Source organism: Artemia franciscana, chromosome 3, assembly GCF_032884065.1.
Source record: "Artemia franciscana chromosome 3, ASM3288406v1, whole genome shotgun sequence".
NCBI classification, from domain to species: domain Eukaryota; kingdom Metazoa; phylum Arthropoda; class Branchiopoda; order Anostraca; family Artemiidae; genus Artemia; species Artemia franciscana.
In genome coordinates, this window is record NC_088865.1 from 7,225,065 (window position 1) to 7,250,488 (window position 25,424).

The window sequence follows — 25,424 nt, forward strand, 5'->3', positions numbered from 1 at the left end:
ATCGACCAAGTGATCCTAGAATGTCGCTAGAGGGCTCATTCTAACGGAAATGAAAAGTTCTAGTGAACTTTTTAAGTGACCAAAAAAATTGGAGGGCACCTCTGAGATAGCCATTGTATTCAGCATAGTCGAAAAACTTAATAACTATGTCTTTGGGGACGACTTACTCCTCCACAGTCCCCGTGGGAGGGGCTGCAAGTTACAAACTTTGACCAGTGTTTACACATAGTAATGGTTATTGGGAAGTGTATAGACACTTTCAGGGGAATTTTTCTTGGTTGGGGAAGGGGTTGAGGAGAGGGGGTTATGCACGGGGATTTTTCCATGGAGGAATTTGTCATGGAGGAAGAAAATCTCCATGAAGGGGGTGCAGGATTTTTTAGCATTTTTTAAAGAACAATGAAAAAATAAATATGAAAAAGTTTTTTCAACTGAAAGTAATGAGCAGCATTAAAACTTAAATCGAACAGAAATTATTACGCATATGAGGGGTTTACCTGCTCCTAATACCTTGCTCTTTACACTAAAGTAACTTTATTAATTTCAGCTATTTATTCTACGGCCTATGTGATTCAGGTGTGACCAGGCCTTTGTGACTTAAGGAATTGGGACAAAATTTAAGCTTTAGCGTAAAGAGAGAGGTATTGACAAGGGGTGAACCTCCTCATATATGTAATAAAAACATACGATTATAGAAGTTCGATACGTAAGTTGCGTATATTTCTACTAATAAAAACGTTCATAAAAAATTAAAAGTTCTAGTTGCCCCTTTAAATAACAAAAAATTGGAGGGTAACTATGCCTACTCCCTCGCGCCTTTTTTCTAAAAATCGTCCGATCAAAACTATGAGAAAGCCATTTAGCCAGAAAAATAAATTAATCTGCAAATTTTGTTTTAATTATTCATGTGCAGAGAGCCAAAATCAAAACATACCTTAATTTTAAAACGTTCAGAAATTAAATAAAAAAAAGTTTTTTTTTAACTGAAAGTAAGGATCGATATTAAAACGAACAGAAATATTTTACCGCTCTTTACGCTAAAGTTTTTTACTGTTTTAAAAAGCAGAGTTGAGAGAAAGAGTCAAACTTTAGCGTAAAGAGCGGGGCATTGAGGAGAGAACAGCCCCTTTCGTATACGGAGTAATTTCTGTTCGTTTTAAGTTTTAATATCGCTCCTTACTTTCAGTTAAAAAACTTGTTTTTTTTTTATTTAATTTCGTAATAGACTCATGTCTCACCTGCTTTAATTTCAACAGGCTTCACACAGATCTATCTTGTTGAGATTTATACTGGTCATTTGTCAAAATAAATAGTAAGGTATTATTTTTAACAGGGGTGTATTTGTTAGCAAGAGTAAGTCTTTTTTTTTTCTTTTTTTTCTTTTTTTTTCTAGTCTATTGTGGATGTCAGTTGTCAATTTGACGCCCACTTTGATTTCATGAACGGAATAATGATAAAATTTCCGGTAACATTATTTTTCATATTTTCCTTCTACGCAAATTTTCGATTATATTTCGTGCTATTAAAGTGAAATTTAATTAATTTAATTGCAATTAGTCTCTTTTTCCCCTCCTATATTCTATCCCCCACTCGCCTAGAGTATCATTAAAGAAACTTTTTTTTTTATAGAAGAATTTTGTTCCCCGTTTTCAACGATTTATTTGCATTTGGAGAATTTCTTTATTTTTTTTTAGAAATATTTGCGCAACTTTAGGAAGTGAAAGGGATACGGAAGGTGTTGCATGGTTAGAAAGGTCTCGTGCGCTAAGTGACTAAACCAAAAGCAAACTATTGTTCTGTTAATAATAGCGACGTTAAGTTTGAGTTTCTTTTTCTTAATTCATGAAGTAGTTAGACAATTGATAGGTGTATTTTACCTCAGTGTTTATCTGTGTCAAAGATGGAGTCACCGTAAGACAGGACTTGTAACTCTTGGTTATGGATAGTATATTTCAATGTTCTGCACCTCAGAAATTTAAGGAATTAGAGAGTAATAAAATAGATTTTGCACGTAGATATAACGATGTTTTGAGTGAAATTTCGGACCTAGGGAGCAAAATTCACTTGCAGCTTGGAGAGTCGAATCATGTCATACCGTGTGAGATCGGTCCTATATGCTGTAAAAATGGCACTTTTTCAATATTTTTCATTTTAATTGTCAAGTACTAAATTCAAGTTATAGCTTTATGGAAGATTTAGCTAGTATTTCTGTTTTTCTGGTGATAGCTTTAACTGAGACATGGTTTAATGATCATAATTCAGAGCCGTTTCTAGCCAGGTCTAGAGGATTTCATTTCTACAAAAAAATAGGGAATTACCTCAAACATTGGGGCCTTGCCGTACATATTAAACCGGATAATGAAGTGGCCATTTGGAGTAATTTAACTATTTATAGGGTGATGGTGTTAGAGTCACTGGTGCTTCATCTTTGTTTAGATGGATGTTCTTGCTATTTAATAGTTCTTTACCGCCCACCAGCTACCTCATATAATGAATTCTTTGATCTTTTGGAGGAGCAGCTTGAGAAGCTCCAAGTGAATCTCCTGTGTTTTCTCGTGGATGATCTAAATGTTGACCTGCTTGAAATAAATGCAAAGAGCAGCCGATTATTGAATATTTTCATATTATTTGGGTTACTTCCATCAATCAACATACCTACGAGGGTCAGAGATATATCCACGACTTGAATTGATAATATATTCTCAAATGTTAACCCTGATTTCCCCCGTGTTGTTGTAAAGTGAAACTTTTGACTATTTTGGTGTGTTTTTAGACATGCTGTTTCTCAAGGAAATAGTTGTATGTTAAATAATGAGTTTTCTTGACATTATGTAAATAAAACAATTCTCTTTTTTTACAGGAACGTTTTATCTCAAATGATTTGGGACAATATCTTATAAATTGGATCTAATAACGAAGAAAGGCTTACATCGTTTTACCAGATTACACCAAGTGAATTAGAAAAGCATTGTCAAAGTAAAAAAAAAAGACGGCGTAAGACAACACCAAGGAAGCCATGGGTTACATCAGACCTTCTAAAATTGATGCATATTAGAGACCAAATTTACAAAAAAAAGGATATGATTTAAACGATAGAATACATAGTAATTATTGCAGTGCTCTGAATCGATTATGAAGAAAAGTGAAAAGAGAATTTTACTCAAGGAAGTTTGAGGAAGTATCGGGATGTCCGGCAAAACCATGGCTTGTGATTAAAGAAGTCCTTCAGCAACCAACGAAAGCGATCCCACTTGAAGTAGCTAGCCAAAAAGGTGAAATTCCAGAAAGTACGAATGATATCCCGGAGGTATTCGAAAATTACTTCTATGTGGTAGAAAATCGTGTTGCGGAAGGAATCTGTCCGCTGTTACATGATCCAAGCATTTTTGACTACCTTGGTCATTTTGGATTTCTGGTTTCAAGGTATTTAGCAATTGTATCATTAATTGAGATGAAATAGATCATCCACAAAATTAAAAGTAATGCCTCTGGCAGTGATGTCATATCGTTAAGAGTAGTTAACGATAAATTTATTCTGCCACTGATCCCGAAGCCCTTTTTGTCTCTAATTAATTTTGTATTAAAAGAGGGTTTCTTCCCGTCTTGTCCATCGTAGCTCATGTGACTCCTTCTCACAAGGGTGGTAAGACAGATAGCTTAGGAAATTATAGGCCGATTTGTGTTCTTTCTGTGCTATCACGTGTTTTAGAGAAGTGTTTTGCTACCCGTCTTTATGCATATTTAGGGAGTCGTAATGTGTTAAATCCTACGCAATTCAGATTTCGTTACACAACAGAACAAGTGGTTGCCAATCTAAGCACCGCAGTCAATCAAACATTGGATAAAGGCTACAGGATTTGAGCAATATTTTTAGATATAATAAAAGCTTTCGACACAATAGATCATGATCTCCTACGTCTATAGTTTCAGTTTTATGGTATGAGTGGTCCTGGGCTTAATTTTCTACATGCATTCTTAGAAGGATGGCTACAGTAGGTTCAGATTGACTCAAAGCGAACGCTTTGAGTTCCACAGGGCTTTGTTCTTGAACTGCCATTATTTTTAGCTTTTGTAAATAGCCCAAGTCAAACCATGCCTAATATTAAGAGCAATTTCACTGAATCATTCCATGATACACAAGAAATGCCAGTACCGATGTTTGCTGATACTAAACAGTACTGATGTTTGCAGAACTACTTGAATTAAATAAAAAATCGTTAGACACAGTTTCAACTTGGATGTGCGTAAATAAACTACAAGTTCACCCGGCTAAGCGTAGTTTTATTATATTCTTGAGAACAGCTACATATTATCCATGGATTTCTCAATTAAAATACAATTATGACGAGATTGAAAGAAAACCTTGTGTTAAGTATTTAGGTATTACACTTGATGAAACTTTTTCACTCAGGAAACTTGTTGGGAACATATCAACAATTTTATCATGGAACATCGGAATCCTTAGAAAACTCGCACTTTGTCACGCATCGCGTTTTAAGGTTGTTGTATTTCTCTATAATACATCCACATATTTTATATTGTTCTTCGGTATGGTTAAGGATATTTTCGTCACTATTGAGTCTAATTTGGGTTCTCAAAGATATTGCGATACATTTACTCTGCAATAAATCTATAGTGATTCTGTGAGATTGGAGTAAGGAGGACACACTTTTTCCAGCTGCTGGCGTACCGGACTATTATCACCAATTATTTATGTTCAAGTATAATAGTACCAGTCTAACTTAATGCTTCTCAGGCATGTTTCAGGTTAGGTCTGATTATCACAATTATAATACTCTAACAAGCAAGGTGCTGTCTGCTCCAATTGTTATCACTACAAGTTCTAAGTTTTTTATTTTTCAAGGAATAAAAAATGGATTACATAACAAGGCTTGAAGAGTTTAGAAATAAAGTTAAGAAAAACATGTATTCTAATTAAGAGTTTTTAAGTTACTGATTGTCATTTTTATTTATATTTTATTTATAAATTTATGGACAAGTAATAATATGGTAATTAACGATATAAAATGGTTTGAAAAATTTTAAAATAATGTCTTATTTTTCGTCATTTTTTTCTTCTTCTTCTATTGTTATTGGAGGTGTTTGAAGGAGTATATTGGATTATTTGGATAGTTGTTTCTTTCGTATATTAATACTATATATATATATATATGTATATATATATATATATATATATATATATATATATATATATATATATATATATATATATATATATATATATATATATATATATATATATATATATATATATATATAATAAAATAAAAAAACTAAAGGATTGAGAATTTTTTCGGGTAGAAAAAATGAAGATATTAGACTATTTTATGCACATGCTAAAGAATGTGAAAGGCTCTATTCGCCTTTTGTATAATTATCAAAGCAATGAATAGTTAAGCATCAAATTACCGAGTGTTTGTACTCGTGTTGTATGTCGAAACACTATCCAGTCCACATTTCTTTTCTTTCTATTATTGTCTTTTTTAATTAATTTTTTGAAGCGAAATAAGAAATACAGATTTCAAGATTCTCATGTGTTCAAATTGCAGAAGAACATTAAACAATAACAAGTAAACTCCTGGGATCAAGTTTTAGTGTTTCATTAACGTCCTAGAAAGATTAGAAGATATATTTTTTTTTTTAGAAACTCTAGTTTTGGCTGAGTTTCAAGTTCCAGGATATATTACTACTCAATATTTAATAGAATTAAGGAACTAAGGGAGAGAAATACTTGTTCTTGGCTCTTGTCTCCTTGGATACGTTTGCAGATACTTATAACTTTATCTTTATTTTATTTCTTCTATTTCCCCTTAGGACATCTAATTTTCAATGCCTAAGGATACAAGCTTAGAAAACAATTGTTAGAGACGTCTGCTAGGTTTAAATTTAGGAAGATAAACTGTTAATGTATTTCACAGGCTTAGCCAGTGTTTTGTTTCATAACAATATAAGTAACTTTTTAACCATCTTATTATTGGCTAAGTTTTTAATTATGAAATTAAGTTACTACAGGATTAAGTTTTGTAAAATCTAAAATACTTCTATATTTATAAATTGGATTAGTTAAAATGAAATTAGTCTTTCCTTAGGATAGCTAATTTTAGTGCTACAAAATGTGACGTTAGGGGTACGTAGGGCTACAGGCAATTATCATGCAACGGGGCTGGAAGCAGTAATGGTTGGCTGCCTGTGCCGTGCTGTTGTTGGCATCTAATGACATTCACTTTTTATGTAGGTGTTGTAAAAATGATATCACAAACTAACAAAGGTCCAACTTACCATCTAACTCCTTTAGACATAGTAATATTATTTTTATGATTATGATAAATAATAAAAATTTATTATAAGTCGAATAGGTCCATGCAACACAATATTTGACAATAAACACAACAAAACAAATAATATAACTAATAGTTTTTTCTCCTTTCCCCACAAAAACAACACCATCAAAAAAATAAACGGAAATTATCATCATTATATTACCATCTCATTAACATATTGACAAACCTGATTAACTGTCTCTTTTAAAGTCGTTAGCAGTATCCCTTGGAGACTTTTTTAGGAGACCTAAAAAATGGTTCTCAAATTTGAAAGCTGCGATTACCTAATAGAATGTGGGTGTTTGCACTGGCACCAACTTTGCCACCACTGTTTTTACTGGATGAATTGGGGCTACAGGCTATTTGATCTCCAACGCCACACCAATGCCAGGTGTTGCTGTTAGAGTGTGGTAGCGCGATTGAGTGGTTTCAAGGGTTCTTAAGCTACTTCGCGCACTAGTATTACGACCAGTTTGTGTGTGTGAAACTTGTACTACTTTTTCAAGGGCCAAGCTATTGGACAAGGGTATAACAACCTGTGTCACCACTGATCCCCCCTGTTGACATATTAATGACAGTACTTCTCAAAAACTTTTTTCTTACCCTGCCTGGGTTTGGGAAAAAACAATCTCACGCAATTGGAGAAAATGGCTCACTTTTAATATCCAAATGTCATCTCCGACAAAACATGTATCTGCGAACTCTCAAAACAGACTTTGTAGTCTGGTAACGGAACTAAGAACAAAATCACTATAATCACACAAGTAAAACTCTTGTAGGGGTGAATCCTAGAGTGATCATGACCAATCCGATAAATGAATGCTTCAAATCCACAAGCTTTTTGAATAGCATTATCATTCAATGCCCTAAATCAGACAGAAAGACATAGATTTTAGCGCAAAAGTTTACTTCCTGTGAGATTACTGGCTTGGCAGTGAGGATTTAGACTGTCCTCTGAAATTTTACTATAAACAAATATAAACAAGAGGGAAACAGGTAATTTATCAGAAAATATGAGGGGCAGAGACCCAACAGTGACCTACATCCTTTACTTGTAAACTACATCTGGGACAAGAGTAATCCGTTTCTAAGACAAGCCTTTTTCTTCCAAAGACCCTTTTTCTATTTCTTAGCGTTAGAAAATTCGCTCAAATTCGATCCAAAGTGCCTCATATCTCGGCTGGTACCTCTAATTTAAAGTGATATAGAAGTTGAGACCTATAAAATGTATTGGTGGTCTATTTCACTAAATTAACTATCAAAAATCATTGTTAAATCAACAAACATTATAAAAAATAATTCCTATAAAACCTGCTGTAGTCTGTATTTATTTAACTACGAAGGAGAACCGTAAAACTTGCAGTAATTAATCTATTATGGGGTGAGGTTTCGAAATTGGGCATCGAGTGATGGTTTCGGTGATGCCGAGTGATGGCGGGGTGAGGTATCGAGTGGCCGCAATAGCAGCAACTGTCAAAGGTTACCTCCGATGAATGCTTAGAAAATGGTCAGTAGCGATTTTTGAGCACCTTCACTTTATGGAATGTCCTGAGCTATTACGTTCAATTGAGTTAATGATGGTTTCACCCTGGGGGGGGGGCAGAAATTATTCCATCCCTTGGATGGAAATTATTCTTTGGAATATATATCGACATAATTTTTCTAAATTCTTAAGCAAGAAGGTGTAGCTGACTCTTCCCTATCACCATTGACTATCCCGCAGATCTTGCACTTACAGTAATATAACAAAAGCTGCGTATAAATATAATTTAAGTGTCATCATATCTTTAACGGATCTAGGTTATCGGATAATGTAATACTAAAGAATAAAAAATTGCTCTAGTAAAAAATAAAATAGAAAATATAAATAAAAAAAATTAAAAACACTTACAAACATTTTCATACATCACAGTGTTGTGTATTCCCAAACCACAAAAAATTGAAAATGCTTCCAAAGCTTGAACATCATCTTCAGAAAACGGGTCATATCCATTCTAAAACAAAAAGGCATTGGCTAAGTTGAGCAAGTTTGCTAAGATAATAAGGTCGGCTAAGATTAAGTGCTTAATAATAGTAAGCAATATTGCAGCAAACTTAGTTTATACTTTTCAAGGTTTATTAGACAGCTTCATCACAACCATCAGTAATTTACGACTTGACTCAAATTTAAGTCAAGTTTTAGCCTACTGAAGCTCAAAGTCGAGGAAAAGTTCAAGCAGAGTCTGAAGTTATGACTTGACCTTAGACTGATCTCAAATTTCAGTTGGTTCTCTGGCTTTCTCATTGCTTTAATATTCAGTTGTACCAAACATATCTAGTTCTCTGGCTTTTTTATGGCTCTGATATTCACTTTTGCCAAATGTATCTAGGTCTGACTCTAGTGAGACCAACGTTATACTCGGCACTTTGTTGCGGCCCTATCTTTTTATTACTAATAAAATACACCAATGCTCGAGATGTTGGTTCAAACTGATACTTTTTCTGATATCCCACAATTATTTGCTCCACACAATCATCTCTCGTAAAAAAAGCAAAAGAAAATAAAACAAGGTAAAAATATAATCATGAACCTGGGACCATTATGTTCAAAAACATTATTGATATTTTCAAACAGTTCGTGGTAACGAACTGTAGTAAGGAGCGACCCGGCTCAATAGTAACCAAAACTCTAAAAAATTGAATTTTGATATCAATAGCTACATCAAAAGAATCGCATTTTAATTCTGATTTTAAATATATAATTTTCATCAAGTTTAGTCTTACCCATCAAAAGTTACGAGCCTGAGAAAATTTGCTTTATTTAGGAAAATAGTAGGAAACACCCCCTAGAAGTCGTAGGATCTTAACGAAAATGACACCATCAGATTCAGCGTATCAGAGAACCCTACTGTAGAAGTTTCAAGCTCCTATCTACAAAAATGTGGAATTTTGTATTTTTTGCCAGAAGACAAATCACGGGTGCGTGTTTGTTTGTTTTTTTCCCAGGGGTCATCGTGTCGACATGGTCCTAGAATGTCGCAAGAGTGCTCATTCTAACGGAAATTAAAAGTCCTAGTGCGCTTTTTAAGTGAACAAAAAAGTGGAGGCCATCTGGGCCCCCTCCCACGCTCATTTTTTTCCCAAAGTCAACGGATCAAAATTTTGAGATAGCCATTTTGTTCAGCATAGTCGAAAACCATAATAACTATGTCTTTGGGGATGACTTACTCCCCCACAATCCCTGGGGGAGGGGCTGCAAGTTACAAACTTTGACCAGTGTTTACATATAGTAATGGTTGTTGGGAAGCGTACAGACGTTTTCAGGGGGATTTTATTTTGTTTGGGGGTGGGTCAGAGGAGAGGAGGCTATGTTGGAGGATCTTTCCTTGGAGGAATCTGTCACGGGGGAAGAAAAATTCAATGACAAGGGCGCAGGATTCTCTAGCATTATTATAAGAAAACAATGAAAAATAAACATGAAAACGTTTTTTCAAATGAAAGGAAGAAGTAGCATTGAAACTTAAAACGAACAGAGATTATTACGCATATAAGGGGTTCTAAAAATACTTTAGCATAAAGAGCGAGGTATTTAGGAGGAGATAAATACCTTGCTCTTTATGCTAAAGTATTTTTAGTAATTTCAACTATTTATTCTACGGCATTTCTGATTCAGGGGTCATTCTTAAAGAATTGGGACAAAACTTAGGATTTAGTGCAAAGAGCGAGGTATTAACGAGGGCACAAACCCCCTCGTATACATAATAAAAATATAAGGTTATGAAAGTTTGTTACGTAAGTTAATTCTTAAGTTACGTATATTTTTACTAATAAAAACGTTCGTTAAAAATTAAAAGTTCTAGTTGCCTTTTTAAGTAACCGAAAAATTGGAGGGCAACTAGGCCTCCTTCTCCACCCCTTATTTCTCAATATCGTATGATCAAAACTAAGAGAAAGCCATTTAACCAAAAAAAGTATTAATATACAAATTTCATTTAAATAATTTATGTGCGGAGAGCCAAAACCAAACATGCATTAATTCAAAAACGTTCAGAAATTAAATAAAAAAAAACTAATTTTTTTAGCTGAAAGTAAGGAGCGACATTAAAACTTAAAACGAACAGAAATTAATCCGTATATGAAATGAGTTGTCCCCTCCGCAGTCCCTCGCTCTTTACGCTAAAGTTTGACTCTTTGCCACAATTCTACTTTTTAAAACAATTAAAAGCTTTAGCGTAAAGAGCGAGGGATTGCGGAGGGGACAACTCATTTCATATACGGATTAATTTCTGTTCGTTTTAAGTTTTAATGTCGCTCCTTACTTTCAGCTAAAAAAATTAGTTTTTTTTATTTAATAATACTCAAGCACCGGTATTTTGCATAGAGAGAGAGAGAGCCGGATTTCCCGGTAATATCTAAAAATGATCCGAAACTAAATTTTAAAAACAAGTTTTTTAATTGAAAATGGGAAGAAACATAATCTGTTGCAAAGGAACATTAGGAAGCAAAACGAACAGAAATTATTACGTATATGAAAAGAGTCTCCACTTCCACTACACCTTGCTCTTTACGCTGAAGTTTTGACTTTTGTCCTAATTCTTTAAGAACGATTCTTAAATACAATGACCATTTAATTTGAACAATAAGCTTTGTTCTAAAATTCTATAAGAAAAATGTTAGCGTAAAGAGTAAGGTTTTGAGGAGGAGAAATCCCCTTTCATATACATAATAATTTCTGTTCGTTTTAAGGTTTGAGGTTGCTATTTGCTTTCAGCAGAGAAAACTAGTTTTTTTTTTTAAATTTAATCTTAAAAAGAGGTGTCTTTTTTCAGAAGTTCTTTTTATTTAATTACTTACAGATAGTATTTGTTAGTGGAAAACATACAGAACAAGTTTTTTTTGAAGAAAAGTAAAGAGCATCATTACGCCAAAAATGAGCAGAAATAAAGTCAAATAATCTTCAAAGTAAAAACTATGGAGTCTAATAGAAAAACAAAAAAAAGTTATAAATATTTTTTTCCATGATAAAGACAATGTCAATAAAAAATAAACAGAAATTAATATGTCAGCCCTACTCTAAAAGGTTATTTGTAACTAAATAACCAGAAAGGTTATTTATTTTTATTTCTGTTTGTTTTGGGATTAATCCACCTGTTTATGGTGATTTGTACTAGCTTTACTACTTGGAAAATTATTTAAATTTACTTCTACTCATTTTTGGCTCAACGAGGCTCTTTACTATTCTTTGACTAAACTTTTTTTGTGGAAAAGGTTTTTGTATTTATTTCTTTTCATTTTTTATTGACATAGTCTTTTTCACGGAAAAAAATTCTATGATATGTCTTTTTAAAATGTTCTCTTTTCTATAGAATCTAATTGTGTTGATTATGGGATAAAAATTATTTAATTTTTAAGTTTTTTTCTTAAATTTCAGTTTAAAGTTCAAAGTAACTTTAGTCATCGTTTTCTACGGCTAGAGGAGGAATACTCTGAGAGACATTAGAAGGAATGGTGGAGAGCCCGAAGCTCCTTAGAACTACGATTAATAACTCTTTTGTTATCTTGGATCTGTTGCACCAGCTTGGTTCTAATCATAGTGGCTTTAATTAATATATTTGACAACAAGCCATGTCAGTATGGCATTTTGCAGCTGAAAAAGAAAATGAAAATGAGAGCCAGGGTGGGACGCAAAAATATTTTTTTTTAAACAATTTATTCTTCCATCGCATACATCCCTGTTTAATGGTCGTTTTTACTGATAGTCTAAATTCCTGTATAATCCTTTACGGGCTGAAATCCTAATTAATTATTAATCCAAATTTCTTTCTGAAGTCAAAAATTGTTGCCTGGTTAGGACTGATGTGTTTTGCCCATTCTTTTTTTTGCCAGGACAATCAGGTACTGATTCATTGGTCTGAGGTCATTACTATTCTACAATCTAGTAACTCTAGTAACTCTTTTTCTACAATTAGCCATGACTTGATGCCGACAACTATTCCATTTTAATTCAATACGGAAGTCTCGACCCGATCGTACAGCTGGATAATTTATATGTAAAATTGCCGTCAAAAGAGGTTTGCCACCCTTGGAGTGGTTTACTTTTTTGAAGATTCTAGTTTAATCGTGTTTTTATTTTGTATATATTTGTTCCTATTTTTGAATGTGTCTTTCTTTTTCTTTTTTTTTTTTTGATGCTCCATCGCCATGCCTTTGTGTTATTGATTAAATAAAAAAAAACTATTTTTTTAACTGAAAGTAAGGAGCGACATTAAAACTTAAAACGAACAGAAATTACTCCGCATATGAAATGGGTTGTCCCTTCCGCAATCCCTCGCTCTTTGCGCTAAAGTTCTTAATTGTTTTAAAAAGTAGAATTGTGGCAAAGAGTCAAACTTTAGCGTAAAGAGCGAGGGATTGCGGAGGGGACAACCCATTTCATATACGGAGTAATTTCTGTTCGTTTTAAGTTTTAATGTCGCTCCTTACTTTCAGTTAAAAAAACTAGTTTTTTTTATTTAATCAAATATAAGGGCCGCTTGAATCTTCAACAAAGAGCTTTAGGATATATGAAATTACATGGTATATAGTTTACTGAGATATCCCTTCCTTTTTTTAAGAACGTTTTTACCCTCTTCTGCTGAAATCATGTATATTTTATAGCACTGAAAACTTTTTGATGTTACTTGAACGTGTTTAGTTTCAAATATTTGGAATCAATATTAGAATAAATTGACAGCCAACATTAAAACAAGATTAAAAAAATACAATATAAAAAACATTTCTATTTAATTTTGCCTTTTATTGACTGAGCGTTTCTCAGTAAGGGTAAAATCTAGAAGAGCTTCATGCAAAATATCTTAGAGAGAACTTTTCTGCAAATTATGAAGTAGGGCCCAAAAATAGTTTTCTTTACATGTTTCCTTCTTAACAGCCCCTAATCTAGACCATTATCAAAAATGGTAGATATAATAGTTTTGGTAATACTTTCTAAAGATTGATTTTCGGCAGTGCATCATTCCTAAAATTTTTGTTTCACCTGACTCAACTACTGTTCAAGATAGCAAAAAGCCCCTAAACTACAATTTTACCATTTTCCTTGTCTGAGCCCCAGTAATGTTAAAAATGTTTCAACTCCTTTGAATATTTCGGTAGGCCTAGTACTTTTTTGAATTAAAAAAAAGGTGTTTTTAACAGTAGTCTAAACCTTGCCTTCAATTTTAACGATCATTTTAATAGGCTTTTAACAAGCATATGACTGAAATGAAGTGTTTTCCCAGAGTCTTAATTATCAAAATATTTTAAACTACTTTGCATGTATTCCATGAAAAACAGTTTTTCTGGTAGTGACTTGATTAGCTTAAAAAATTCTGAAATGTATTTTAACTTATATATCTAGTATTCCAACATCACTATTTAATGATTGTTTTCAACAGGGTAAGTTTCCAGATTCTTTAAAATACGCAAGAATGATACCGGCTTATAAAGGCGGTAATAGAAATAATCTTGGTAATTATCTTCTAATATCAGCTTTTCTAATTATTTTTCATATTATTGAAAAAAGCTTTAGTTTTGGGTTAAACTAATTTCTAGAGAAATTTAATGTTTTGAATATTAATCAGTTTGGATTCTGGAAGAATAGGAAGATGGATGATGCATTTATATTTTTGAATAGCATTATCAGAATAGCTCTAGACAAAGGATTAGAGATTGGTTCAGCATTTCTTGACATAATGAAGACTTTTGACACATTTGACTATGTTTTGGAAAAGGGTGAGGTTTGTGGGATCAGAGGTAAAGGTAGCAATTCCATAAATGGCATGATCAGTGTGTGGATCCAACATTGTAAAGTCTTTTGTAATGTAATGAGGTGAGAGATTAGCATGATCAAAATAGCTTGAAAAACAAACACTTAAAAAGATTTAGGAACAGATAGTCAGGGACAACTGCACATGATTCCCTCAAAACATTTGCGGTCATAAAAACTGTTAGTTAAAGAACTGAGGAAAGAAAATAAGAATAAAATTTGATTTTTTGAAATGGGTTGTTGGAAATTACACAACCAAATATGTATTAGAAATTAGGGAAAATAATTATTTCATTTTGTAATGGAAAAGATGTAGCGGGCACCAAATTTCAAAAAAGAAGCTTGAGTGAGAAATCATCTAAAAATCGGTAAAGAAGAATTGACACCTAACAACCTAAGAAGGTCTGCTTTTCTTAAAATGTGAAGTTTATCACTGGGAATCAACCCTTTCTTAATATTTGAATTTTTCCTGACGAGAAGCGTTGCAAAATTATGTACGGTAATTAGTTTCGCTTATTTGTTTTCACGGCTTAAAGTGGCAACACTGACGAAGAGGTGGCACAACCTTAGAACTTTACACTCTTGAAAAAACAAAAATACTAACATCCGAAAAGCATGGTTTTCAGGTAGGAACACACTAATGATGTATCTAGAAGAGGGGAAAGGATTGTTTTTATTTTAATTTCCTTAGTCTTTTAAGTATGACCGTTGTTAATAGATACTGGAAATCTTCTGACCAAGTACTGACTATTTATAGGTATTATGGTACTTATTTTGTTTACTTTAAACTGTCATTGCATGCCCTTCAAAAGTACCATGGTTGTACTGTTGTTATTTTACACCTTAGCTTGAACAGAAGGAATTAAGTCTAACGACTGAGCCCATCACTGTCCCATTTGCCAGTGTTGCCAGCGAAGATTTATGAATAGTAAGTGTTTTCAACATCAAATGTCCTTTATTTCAATATCAGATACACTACAGAAGTGGAAAATGTAAATAGTAAAAAATTGGTTTAACAGATTGTGTCAATATAATTTTTTTCTCAGCTATTGCCAAGTTTTGCCAACTGGTGCCTACTTTGCTTTTGTAACTTTTCCCAGATTGATCTTACAGATAGGAAACTGCTTTCTCGAGCTTCTATATGTCCTAACTGAAAAATTTATGCACTAAATCATAATTCTTATTGGTCATTATACTCGTATATTTATCACTTGAAAGTTGAGTTATGTTCAAATAGACATATTACGGATGGTACACATAAATGGAACGGTAGTTATGTGGCAATCCTGATTTGCTTCTTCTTTTTGCACCAGGACTAGGCATGTTTTTTTTTTCGCCGAACCTGACATATGAAGTTCATATGTTGTTTGGTAGTTTACTTAACCATAAGCTCCGCATATTCAAGGTGACTAAGCTTGCAGAGTTACATCACTTACCCCCACACAAGCCAAAAAATGGATGTTACACATAATTAGAACGGTAGTTGTGCGACAATTCTGATTTGCTTCTTCTTTTTGCACCAGGACTAGGCGGTTTTTGCGCCGATCTTGACATTTGAAGTTCGTATGTTGCTTGTAAGTTTGCTTAACCATAAGCTCCGAGAATTCAAGGTTACTAAGCTTGCAGAGTTACATCACTTACCCCCACACAAGCCAAAAAATATTCTGCATTAAGATTTAAACCCTCGTTCCGAAAAACAAAGGATTACAAAGTCCAGTGTGCCATCCCTTGAGATAGAATGGCCCTAGCTGAGGCCACCGTATTTGAACCACAATCATAGCTATAATGTAGTCAGGGCGTAAGTTTTAGTTATTAACTCCAGCCTAGTTCGTACAGAACGTCTAGAATTGGAAACTTGTAGGTAGAAGTTCTTCTAGATAAGTATCATCTAAGAAATCATTTTTAATATGGCAAAATTCACGGTGCCATCACTTACATGACAATATATCAGTCTTGAAACTTAAAATGCCAAAAATTCAGTAGAAGGTTAGTCTAGACAAAAAAGAAAGAATTCTCCAATCCACAAATATTTTCATAAGACAAGGAACTATTTTTTTTTAGATTTATGTCCACTTCCTGCTTTAAATTTGTTTTCTGTCCTTAAGAAATTAAATATTTGCTTGTGAGTTCTTTCACGAGCTCTTTGTAAGAAAATTCCTTTTTCTTTTTTTAAACGTCTCTGATGGCCAGTATTCATTTTCGCTTCAACAGTTTTCTTTGTCATTTCTCTTCATCAAGTTTATCACCTAGAGAACATACTCTTTTCAGTCATAATTGTTGATCCTGTCTATCTCTCTCAGCAAATTTATTCAAGAGCCATAGATTCAATGGTTTCTATGTCGTTTATTCTTTTTTTTACAGAATATTTTTCAAGCTGGTAAGATAGAGAGCTGATAACAAATACTAAGCTAATAAACTAGTTTTAATTACTGCTTGGCAAACTAAAAGCCACTATGGGAGAAAATGAAACTGTAGACTTACATAGAAACTAAACAAAATAAAGTCACATAATTAACTAATTGAGCACTCTTACCAAAAGTACGCTATGCCGTTGCGGCACTACTACTTCCCCTATGCTACTATTGGCAGCTTATGTCAGCTCTATGTTGTCTGATGTTAACAGAGCTATGTATTTTGAAGGATCACTTCTTCAGTTAAGTGATACTTCAGCAGATGTATTTTGAGTTTATATAGTATATCGCAGTATATATAAATATATTTATTATAGCATTGACATATATATAGCATTGACAACCAATTTCAGCTCGAAGTTGCATGAGGTTACAGAGCTGTGCTGTTTCTTTTTACATCCCACTAAGTTCAAAGCTCTTGCAGTTTAATGCCTCCCAATAAAACCCGATTTACTTTATATCCTTTATTGTGACGTCGGAACGCTTTATACAAGAGGGTCCTACTTTTTGTGTAGTGGTAAACCCGAATATCTAAGGATATAAAGTAAACCAGATTTACTTTATATCCTTTATTGTGACCAAACGACGCTTTATACAAGAGGGTCCTACTTTTTGTGTAGCTCTTGCTTCCTTAATCCACAAAATGCGATGCAACTATCGTACTTTTCTTTTATTACAGCCCTGGAAGAATGGGTTGAACCAAATTTTATCAATACATTATTGTTCCATATATGATCATTCATACAACAGACTAAAACTACTGACTATTCCACAGGAAAGCATCAGGGGTCCTCAGAAAAATATTTAGTATCCTCCGCCTTTCGAAGGGTACATGTTTTAAAGCCACACTAGAGAGATCTCATTACAGTGCCTTCCAGCATCCTATTGTTAGTCTTGTCGATCATATTACCATTTTTTTTCTGGGTCTCGGCCTTGCTGTTTTTTATACCTTCACTGTTGATACCGTCCTTACTAATAACTAAGAAAAAAATAAAGCTTTTCTGAGGGAAATGATGAACAAAATTCTAAACTGGTATAAATTATCGCTTCTCAGCCGGTGTAACATTTTTCGCTCAAAAATAAGCTGCGATAAACTGACTGATATTGTCTCCATATATTTTGTGGAATTTAGCAAAATAAGCACTTTGCTGAAAACACAAAAAAATATAAGTCTTTTCCTAAGTAGAAATATAGAGTACTTTAATATGTTTCCACAGTAGAAAAGTGAAGCAATATGAAATTTTCAACGTGATTTAAATTTTTTTAATTCAACTAGATGTCGGCAAACTGAAGCATCAAACGAACAGCCCTTCTTGGATTTTGTAATGAATCTGTCATTGTTAACAATTCACTATTAAGAATTCAGGCTTACTTCAAAAATTAATATCGTAACTTGAAATTGGGTAGTAATGCCATATTGCTTTCTTACCGGCTCATAGAAAAAAGATATTAACAAAGAGGTATTAACTTTTCTATCAGTTTTGCTTCGCTGCCTCATCCCATAATGCTTCCTGACTATCCCTTAAGAAAGTAGATTTTCCTTGGTACTATTAACAATTCAAGCTTACTTCAAAAATGAAGATCGACACTTGAAATTGCCACAAACAGAAATAATTGGATTATGAGACTTATAATTTGTTTATTTAGTTGATTTTTTAGTAAGACTAAAATTTGCTTCCACAGTGTAGCTTACTTTTTCTTACTTAACTGAATATTAATGTATTCTTCGTTAGAAATCCAATTTCTGTTTTTCCTAACTTTAAAAATTTATATAGTTATGTGAGCTGCCAAGAAACCAATTAAAAAAATCAGATTTCTTTTTTCATCCCCCCCCCTTGGTACTCTGACGATTTTTTGGTAAATACAGCAAACATGTGGAAATGTCGAAAGTAAAATGTGAAATAGTAAAGTAAACTTTGGGTTTTCGAGAAAATCGTAAATTGTCTTCTAAAAGCAATCGACATCATGGCTAGTGAAAAATTATTCAACTGCTTATAGACTGGGTTATTGTCTGCCGGTTTTTGGCTTTTAGGAAAGGTTTTTGTTTTATTGCTCAAGTTTTGTGGTTTTATCGGTTAGTTTTGGATAAACCTACACATACAATGAAAAATCGTCAGTTAGTTGATTTACACTGCTTTCATAAGCATACTTTGCAATATAATAATTTCTACCTGCTTCAAGTTTCAATTTCGCTCTTTACTTCCATTTGAAAAACTTAATTGTTTGTTAATTTTTTCTCGTTTCCAATTTTTTAAACAGAATAAACAAAAAACCCAAACAACAAGTGCTTTGTTAGAGTTGGGTAATCATTAAAAAAAAGTCATGGCGAGATTTAATCAAAATTAAATATATGTTACTTCTGAACTTGTTCAAACTCTTTCTCATCAAAATATTCCAAAAAATAAGAATAATTTTAAGAAACTTTTTATTCAAGTAAAGTTGTAATTTTATAAGAGATATGTGGTAAAAGTTTCATTACCATTTGTGAAAAAAGTACCCCCAAGAGGCACTGGCCTTAAGAAAAATTCTGTAGGAGAGCAGCAAGCCTGGAGAATATTTTTCACGACAAAGAATTCGTGGTAAAAGTTGCAAAAGGTGTTTGTATTTGCCAAAGCACTGTCCTTTTTGTGCACCTTCGGTCTTCCAGGGGGATTAAGATGCCAAACCTGCTCCCTTTCACTCTTGCATGCAACTATTATTCTAGTGGAAAGCTACTGAATTGAAAAACGAACTTGCCTTGTTTACAAGCAAAGCAACTCCAACCACTGAATTTTTTTCTTCCTCTCGATGGCAGATCGGAAGAGCAACTAGAGATCTCAAACTAGGGTCTGTCTTTGCAAGATGAGAAACAATTTCGTACGCCGTTGAGCCAAATTCGTACTCACTCCACTTGGACAGGTCGTTAATTCTTAATATCTGCATAGTAAATAAGTTAAAGTTTATCATATGGTTCATACATATCACCTGAACGGCATGCATAGCTGGGCCTATATAAAGTCGACATGAGAAATGTACACTTTTTACATTTTTGAAGGTTTAAGAAACGGAAACTTACTCTTAAACCCAAAACTAGTCAAAAAAGGTCGACAAATGAGATTCTATCTGATTGGTTCCGCTCTAACCAGTAAAAGGAACTAAATTTTTTTGAGTCACGAGATTCTTACAAGTAGCTTCTCAAATTTCCTGGAGTTTAGACTTCAAAGTAAATGAATGCCTTATAGCTTTATACAAACGCAAGAATGTTCTTCTAAAAACATGGCTAAGGACCAAAAAGATTACAGAAACTATGAATTATCAAAGAGCACGCGGTAAATGGTTTAATAAATATGTTTAATTATTAAATTGTAAATAAATATATTCTAAATATAAATTAAACATTTTCTATGCTGAAGCCTGTAAAAAAAAACCATTTCAGGAAATTTTTTTAATAAAGATTTGGATAATATAGCTATCTTTTAACTTTGTTTTCTGTGTGTTAAGCTCAGGAACTAAAGAGGATGCAATGCCATGGGATGCAAATACTATAAAGTGTTTATAGGAACTATTTTCTCATGTTAAGTGATTCGGCATTGCTGATGTTGTCCAAGGGACTTACAATTTGAGAGCATTTCAGGAGTCATTTTCATTAGATGGTGCACGGATAATTAATATAGGATTGACATCAAAAATATAGATTAAGGCAAAAAAGACAAAAAATTATAAAAATAAAAGAATATACCCATAAAAAACACAAGTAAATGAAAAACATGGGAAATGTTGAGAATTATTAGGTTCTGGAGAAGATAGTATATAACCTCCTCCCTCCTTCCTATATGCTAGTTCCAGTTATTTAAATATCTGTGGCAAGGAATTTTCTTACATAATTTCTCATACCAGCCTGGTTATTCAATATAATGAAAATGGCGTTTGAGCTTAGCTTATTGCTTTTGTGCTATTGACAGTGATTACATTTTGATGTATTTTCAACTTCTTACTTGGCAAATGTTTTGAATTTGAGCAAGCTTGAAGACGAAGTGGTATTAATTGTGTTAAATTTATCACGTGTGAAGTGTATTTGACCTTGAATATCAATAATAAATGTGAGCTCAACAACAGTTTTCATTATGATCTTTTTCCTAAGAATTTTACGATGAGGCTGATAATGTTCTGCCATTGTGGTCAACTATGAAACTTCTATGACCGCTAAAGAAACCACTAAAAGCATGCATCACATATAAAAAACAAATTTGAATTTTATTTGTTTTTTATATCTCTGTTTCATTTTTTCTTTTCGTTTTTGTTTCAATCTTTTCATCTTTTTCAGGTTTTTGTTCTTTTTATCTATAAGAGTGATTTCTTCCCGTTTTAATGGGATTTTTTCTTGTCCTCGTCCATAGAGTGTTTTAGAAAGAAAGATGGAGACACCTTATCACCTTATAGTTAAATTCTTCTCTGCTTCGTTAAAAATTTTTCTATTGAAAGTTTTGAACCGAATGTCTGATTATTAACCTGAGTCTTTCTTTCGTTCGTTTCATTCTTTCGAAAGAAACTTTCTTTTTTTTGTAAGGCAACTTTTTACACTGGATTTGAATATACAATGAAAAATTTTACTAGCCGTAGTTCATAAATTTGTGCTAATTATTCTCATAAATAATATTTTTAAGTTTTTTCTTCTACCGTTGCATTTTAATGTAATATTCCACACCGAGTACAATCATAAATTCTTAATAACCAGAGAATTAACTTTTTTTTAAACAGAAATTGGTAATATTGATGAATGTTTACTTTTTTGTACGTTTTTTTTTAAGAAATTGGTTATATTGATAAATGTTTCTCTTTTTGTACGCCAAGGGAAGTTTGATAATGTAGGTTTGTAATATAAAACAAAAATATGGTCGGAATACAATAACTTTTTTAAGATATGTTTTATTACACGTACCAGAAAAACAATGCGATTGTAATTTTGGACAAAATATACAGAAAATATTAGATAAGGTACCACAAGCCAAAATAAATCTTTGGTTTCCCCGACAACTTTTTGAGGTTTTCCCATCCACTAAGAAATTTCTTAAGCCTAAGCCCCCAAAAAAATCGCAAAAAAGGAGAAAAGTGGGGAGTGGTTTCTTTTGGTAGGATTACACCTATCCATAGTAACGATTTTCAAGATGCCACGAATTGCAGTCCCTATTCAGTATAAAACAAATTTAAAATGACAACACTTAATAATGAAAATTCCAACAACAATATTCCGAATAATATTAACAACACTTAAAAACAATATCCTTGTAGTACATTTCCAAATGAACACATATCCTGGAATATATTGGAGCCTTTAAGGGCAGTTTCCATTTTTCTGAAAGGTAATAAGAAAGAAACACTTTCGCTTCAAGGCTAAAAATGGCATTTTTCATGTGTGAGAAATAGATGAAAACAATTTACAGTATTTCTCGAGAAATAGGAATGATTCTGTATGATCATTAGAAATTTCTCTTTTCCAAACAAATGAAACAAACCTGTGAAAACATGCTGTAAAAACCGGTAATTGCAGGAATCAGTATTAAAGAAAAGGAATTACGAGAATTGGAGCTTTGGTCATTGAACAGGGATAGGGTATGCTATACCCCATTCTAATGAATAGGTGTACGGTAATCTAACAGACATCCATCAGAAGAAAAAGATTACAAACCACAATCATCATTTCCAGTTTAACATCTGGCAGTTCCATTAGAAAAGTAGAAAATTTCAAAGAAAATTTGGTCTTTTCTGACACCAAATATAAATTTGTTATTTTGATGCTAATCCACTTGGCCCCAGGCTTAAAACATTTAAATTTGTTGTAAGGAATAATCAATTTGTGGGTTATTTCAAGAATTATCTTAAAGAATGACTATCTTTTGAACCAAATGTCTGCATATTAACCTGAGTCCTTTTTTAGTTCGTTTCTTTCTTTCGAGAGAAACTTTCTTTTGTTTTTAAGGCAGCCTTTTACACTGGATTTGAACATACAATGATAAATTTTACTAGCCACAGTTCATAAATTTGTGCTAATCATTCATAAGTAATATCTGTAAGTTTTTTTCTTATTATTTTCTTAAGAGTTTGGGTATCACGACTGTAAAACGGAGTAATCAGCCCAAAAAACTTTCTTTGCATTTTTAATGAAACTTTTCACACAGAATTCGAACATACATCATAAATTTTAATAGCCAGATAAGTAGCTTATTTATTTTTATTTTTATCTTTTTTTTTACAGAAACTGGTTATATTGATGAATGTTTCTTTTTTTGTATGCCAAGGGAAGTTTTATAATGTATGTTTGTATTATAAAACAAAAATGTGGTCGGAATTTTTCAAGCACCTACACTTTAGGTATAATAAGTTCATTAAGATATGTTTTATTAAATGTACCAGAAAAACAATACGATTGTAATTTTGGGTGGAATATGCAGAATATCTTAGATAAGATACCCCAAACCAAAACAAATCTTAAGTTTCCACGACAACTTTTGAACTTTTCCCATCCAATAACAAATTTCTTACGCCTAAGGCCAAAAAAAAACCGCAAAAAGGAGAAAAGTTGGGTAGTGGTTTCCTTTGGTAGGATTACAACCATCCATAGTAACGATTTTCTAGATGCTACGAAGTGCAGTCCCTTTTCAGTGTAAACAAATTTAAAACGACAACGCTTAATAATGACAATTCAAACAACAATATTACGAATAACATTAACGACACCTAAAAAATAATATCCTAGTAGCATACGTCCAAATGAATACATATCCTAGAAGATATTGGAGCTTTTAAGCGCAGTTTTCAATTTCCTGAAAGGTAATAAGAAAGAAATACTTTCGCTTCAAGGCTGAAAATGACATTTTTCATGTGTGAGGAATAGATGAAAACAATTTACAGTATTTCTCGAGAAATAGCAATGATTCTGTATTATCATTTATAAATTTCTCTTTTCCAAACAAACGAAACAAACCTGTGAAAACATGCTGTGAAAACCGGTAATTGTAGGAATCAGTATTAAAGAAAAGAAATTACGAGAATTGGAGCTTTGGTCATTGAACAGGGATAGGGTATGCTATACCCCATTCTCAAGAATAGGTGTACGGTAATCTAACAGACATCCATCAGAAGAAAAAGATTACAAACCACAATCATCATTTCCAGTTTAACATCTGGCAGTTCCATTAGAAAAGTGGAAAATTTCAAAGAAAATTTGGTCTTTTCTGACACCAAATAAAATTTTGTTATTTTGGTGCTAATCCACTTGGCCCCAGGCTTAAAACATTAAATTTGTTGTAAGGAATAATCAATTTGTGGGTTATTTCAAGAATTATCTTAAGCCAAAAGACTATCTTTGAACCAAATGTCTGCATATTAACCTGAGTCCTTCTTTAGTTTGTTTCTTTCTTTCGAAGGAAACTTTCATTTGTTTTTAAGGCAGCCTTTTACACTGGATTTGAACATACAATGATGAGTTTTACTAGCCACAGTTGATAAATTTGTGCTAATCATTCATAAGTAATATCTGTAAGTTTTTTTCTTATTATTTTCTTAAGAGTTTGGGTATCACGACTGTAAAACGGAGTAATCAGCCCAAAAAACTTCCTTTGCATTTTTAATGCAACTTTTCACACAGAATTTGAACACACAATCATAAATTTTAATAGCCAGATAAGTAACTTATTTATTTTTCTTTCTTTCTTTTTTTTTTTACAGAAATTGGTTATATTGATGAATGTTTCTTTTTTGTATGCTAAGGGAAGTTTTATAATGTAGGTTTGTAATATAAAACAAAATGTGGTCGGAATTTTTCTAGCACCTACACTTTAGGTATAATAAGTTCATTAAGATATGTTTTATTAAATGTACCAGAAAAACATTACGATTGTAATTTTGGATGGAATATGCAGAATATCTTAGATAAGATACCCCAAACCAAAACAAATCTTAAGTTTCCCCGACAACTTTTGAAATTTTCCCATCCAATAACAAATTTCTTACACCTAAGGCAAAAAAAAAAATCGCAAAAAAGGAGAAAAGTTGGGTAGTGGTTTTCTTTGGTAGGATTACAACCATCCATAGTAACGATTTTCTAGATGCCACGAAGTGCAGTCCCTATTCAGTGTAAACAAATTTAAAACGACAACGCTTAATAATGACAATTCCAACAACAATATTCCGAATAACATTAACGACACCTAAAAATTAATATCCTAGTAGCATACGTCCAAATGAATACATATCCTGGAAGATATTGGAGCTTTTAAGCGCAGTTTTCAATTTCCTGAAAGGTAATAAGAAAGAAATACTTTCGCTTCAGGGCTGAAAATGACATTTTTCATGTGCGATAAATAGATGAAAACCATTTATAGTATTTTTTCGAGGAATAGGAATGATTCTGTATTATCATTAGAAATTTCTCTTTTCCAAAAAGACGAAAGCAATCTGTGAAAACATGCTGTAAAAACCGGTAGTTGTAGGAATCACTATTAAAGAAAGAAAAATTGCAGGAATTAGAACTTGGGTGATTGAACAGGGATAGGGTATGAAAATTTGGTATTTTGGTGCTGATCCACTTGGCCCCAGTTTAAAGTATTTAAGTTTGTTGTAAGTAATAATCAATCAGTGAGTTTTTTCAAGAATTATTTTAAATCAGAATCCTGTCTGGACGCAGTGTGACTAGGCTAACTTATGGAAATTTTGGAAGATAAGGTAGGCTAATTGACCTCAAGCTGTTAGACCGGCTGAGGATAGGATTCTGCTTTCTTTATCATTACTACTTTCTAAAGTACCCGAAAAGACAAGTGCGCTGCAGTTTGTGTTCGATCGTGCGATATAGATAGGTTTGTTAATTTTTCTTTTCAACGCTAGCACCAGCTTCCACCGATACAAGCTTTTTATACA

General features: G+C 32.8%; 1 protein-coding gene across 1 annotated transcript in view; it reads right to left on the bottom strand.

Annotated features, from left to right (window-relative positions):
• LOC136024823 (cGMP-specific 3',5'-cyclic phosphodiesterase-like) overlaps positions 1–25,424 on the bottom strand; it is a gene marked incomplete at its 5' end in the record, with an annotated part of 114,109 nt that overhangs the window by 84,358 nt on the left and 4,327 nt on the right. The window contains 2 exons of the mRNA XM_065700303.1: positions 8,233–8,335; positions 19,269–19,448. Coding sequence (XP_065556375.1) covers positions 8,233–8,335; positions 19,269–19,448 — 283 coding nt within the window. The remainder of the gene's footprint in view (positions 1–8,232; positions 8,336–19,268; positions 19,449–25,424) is intronic.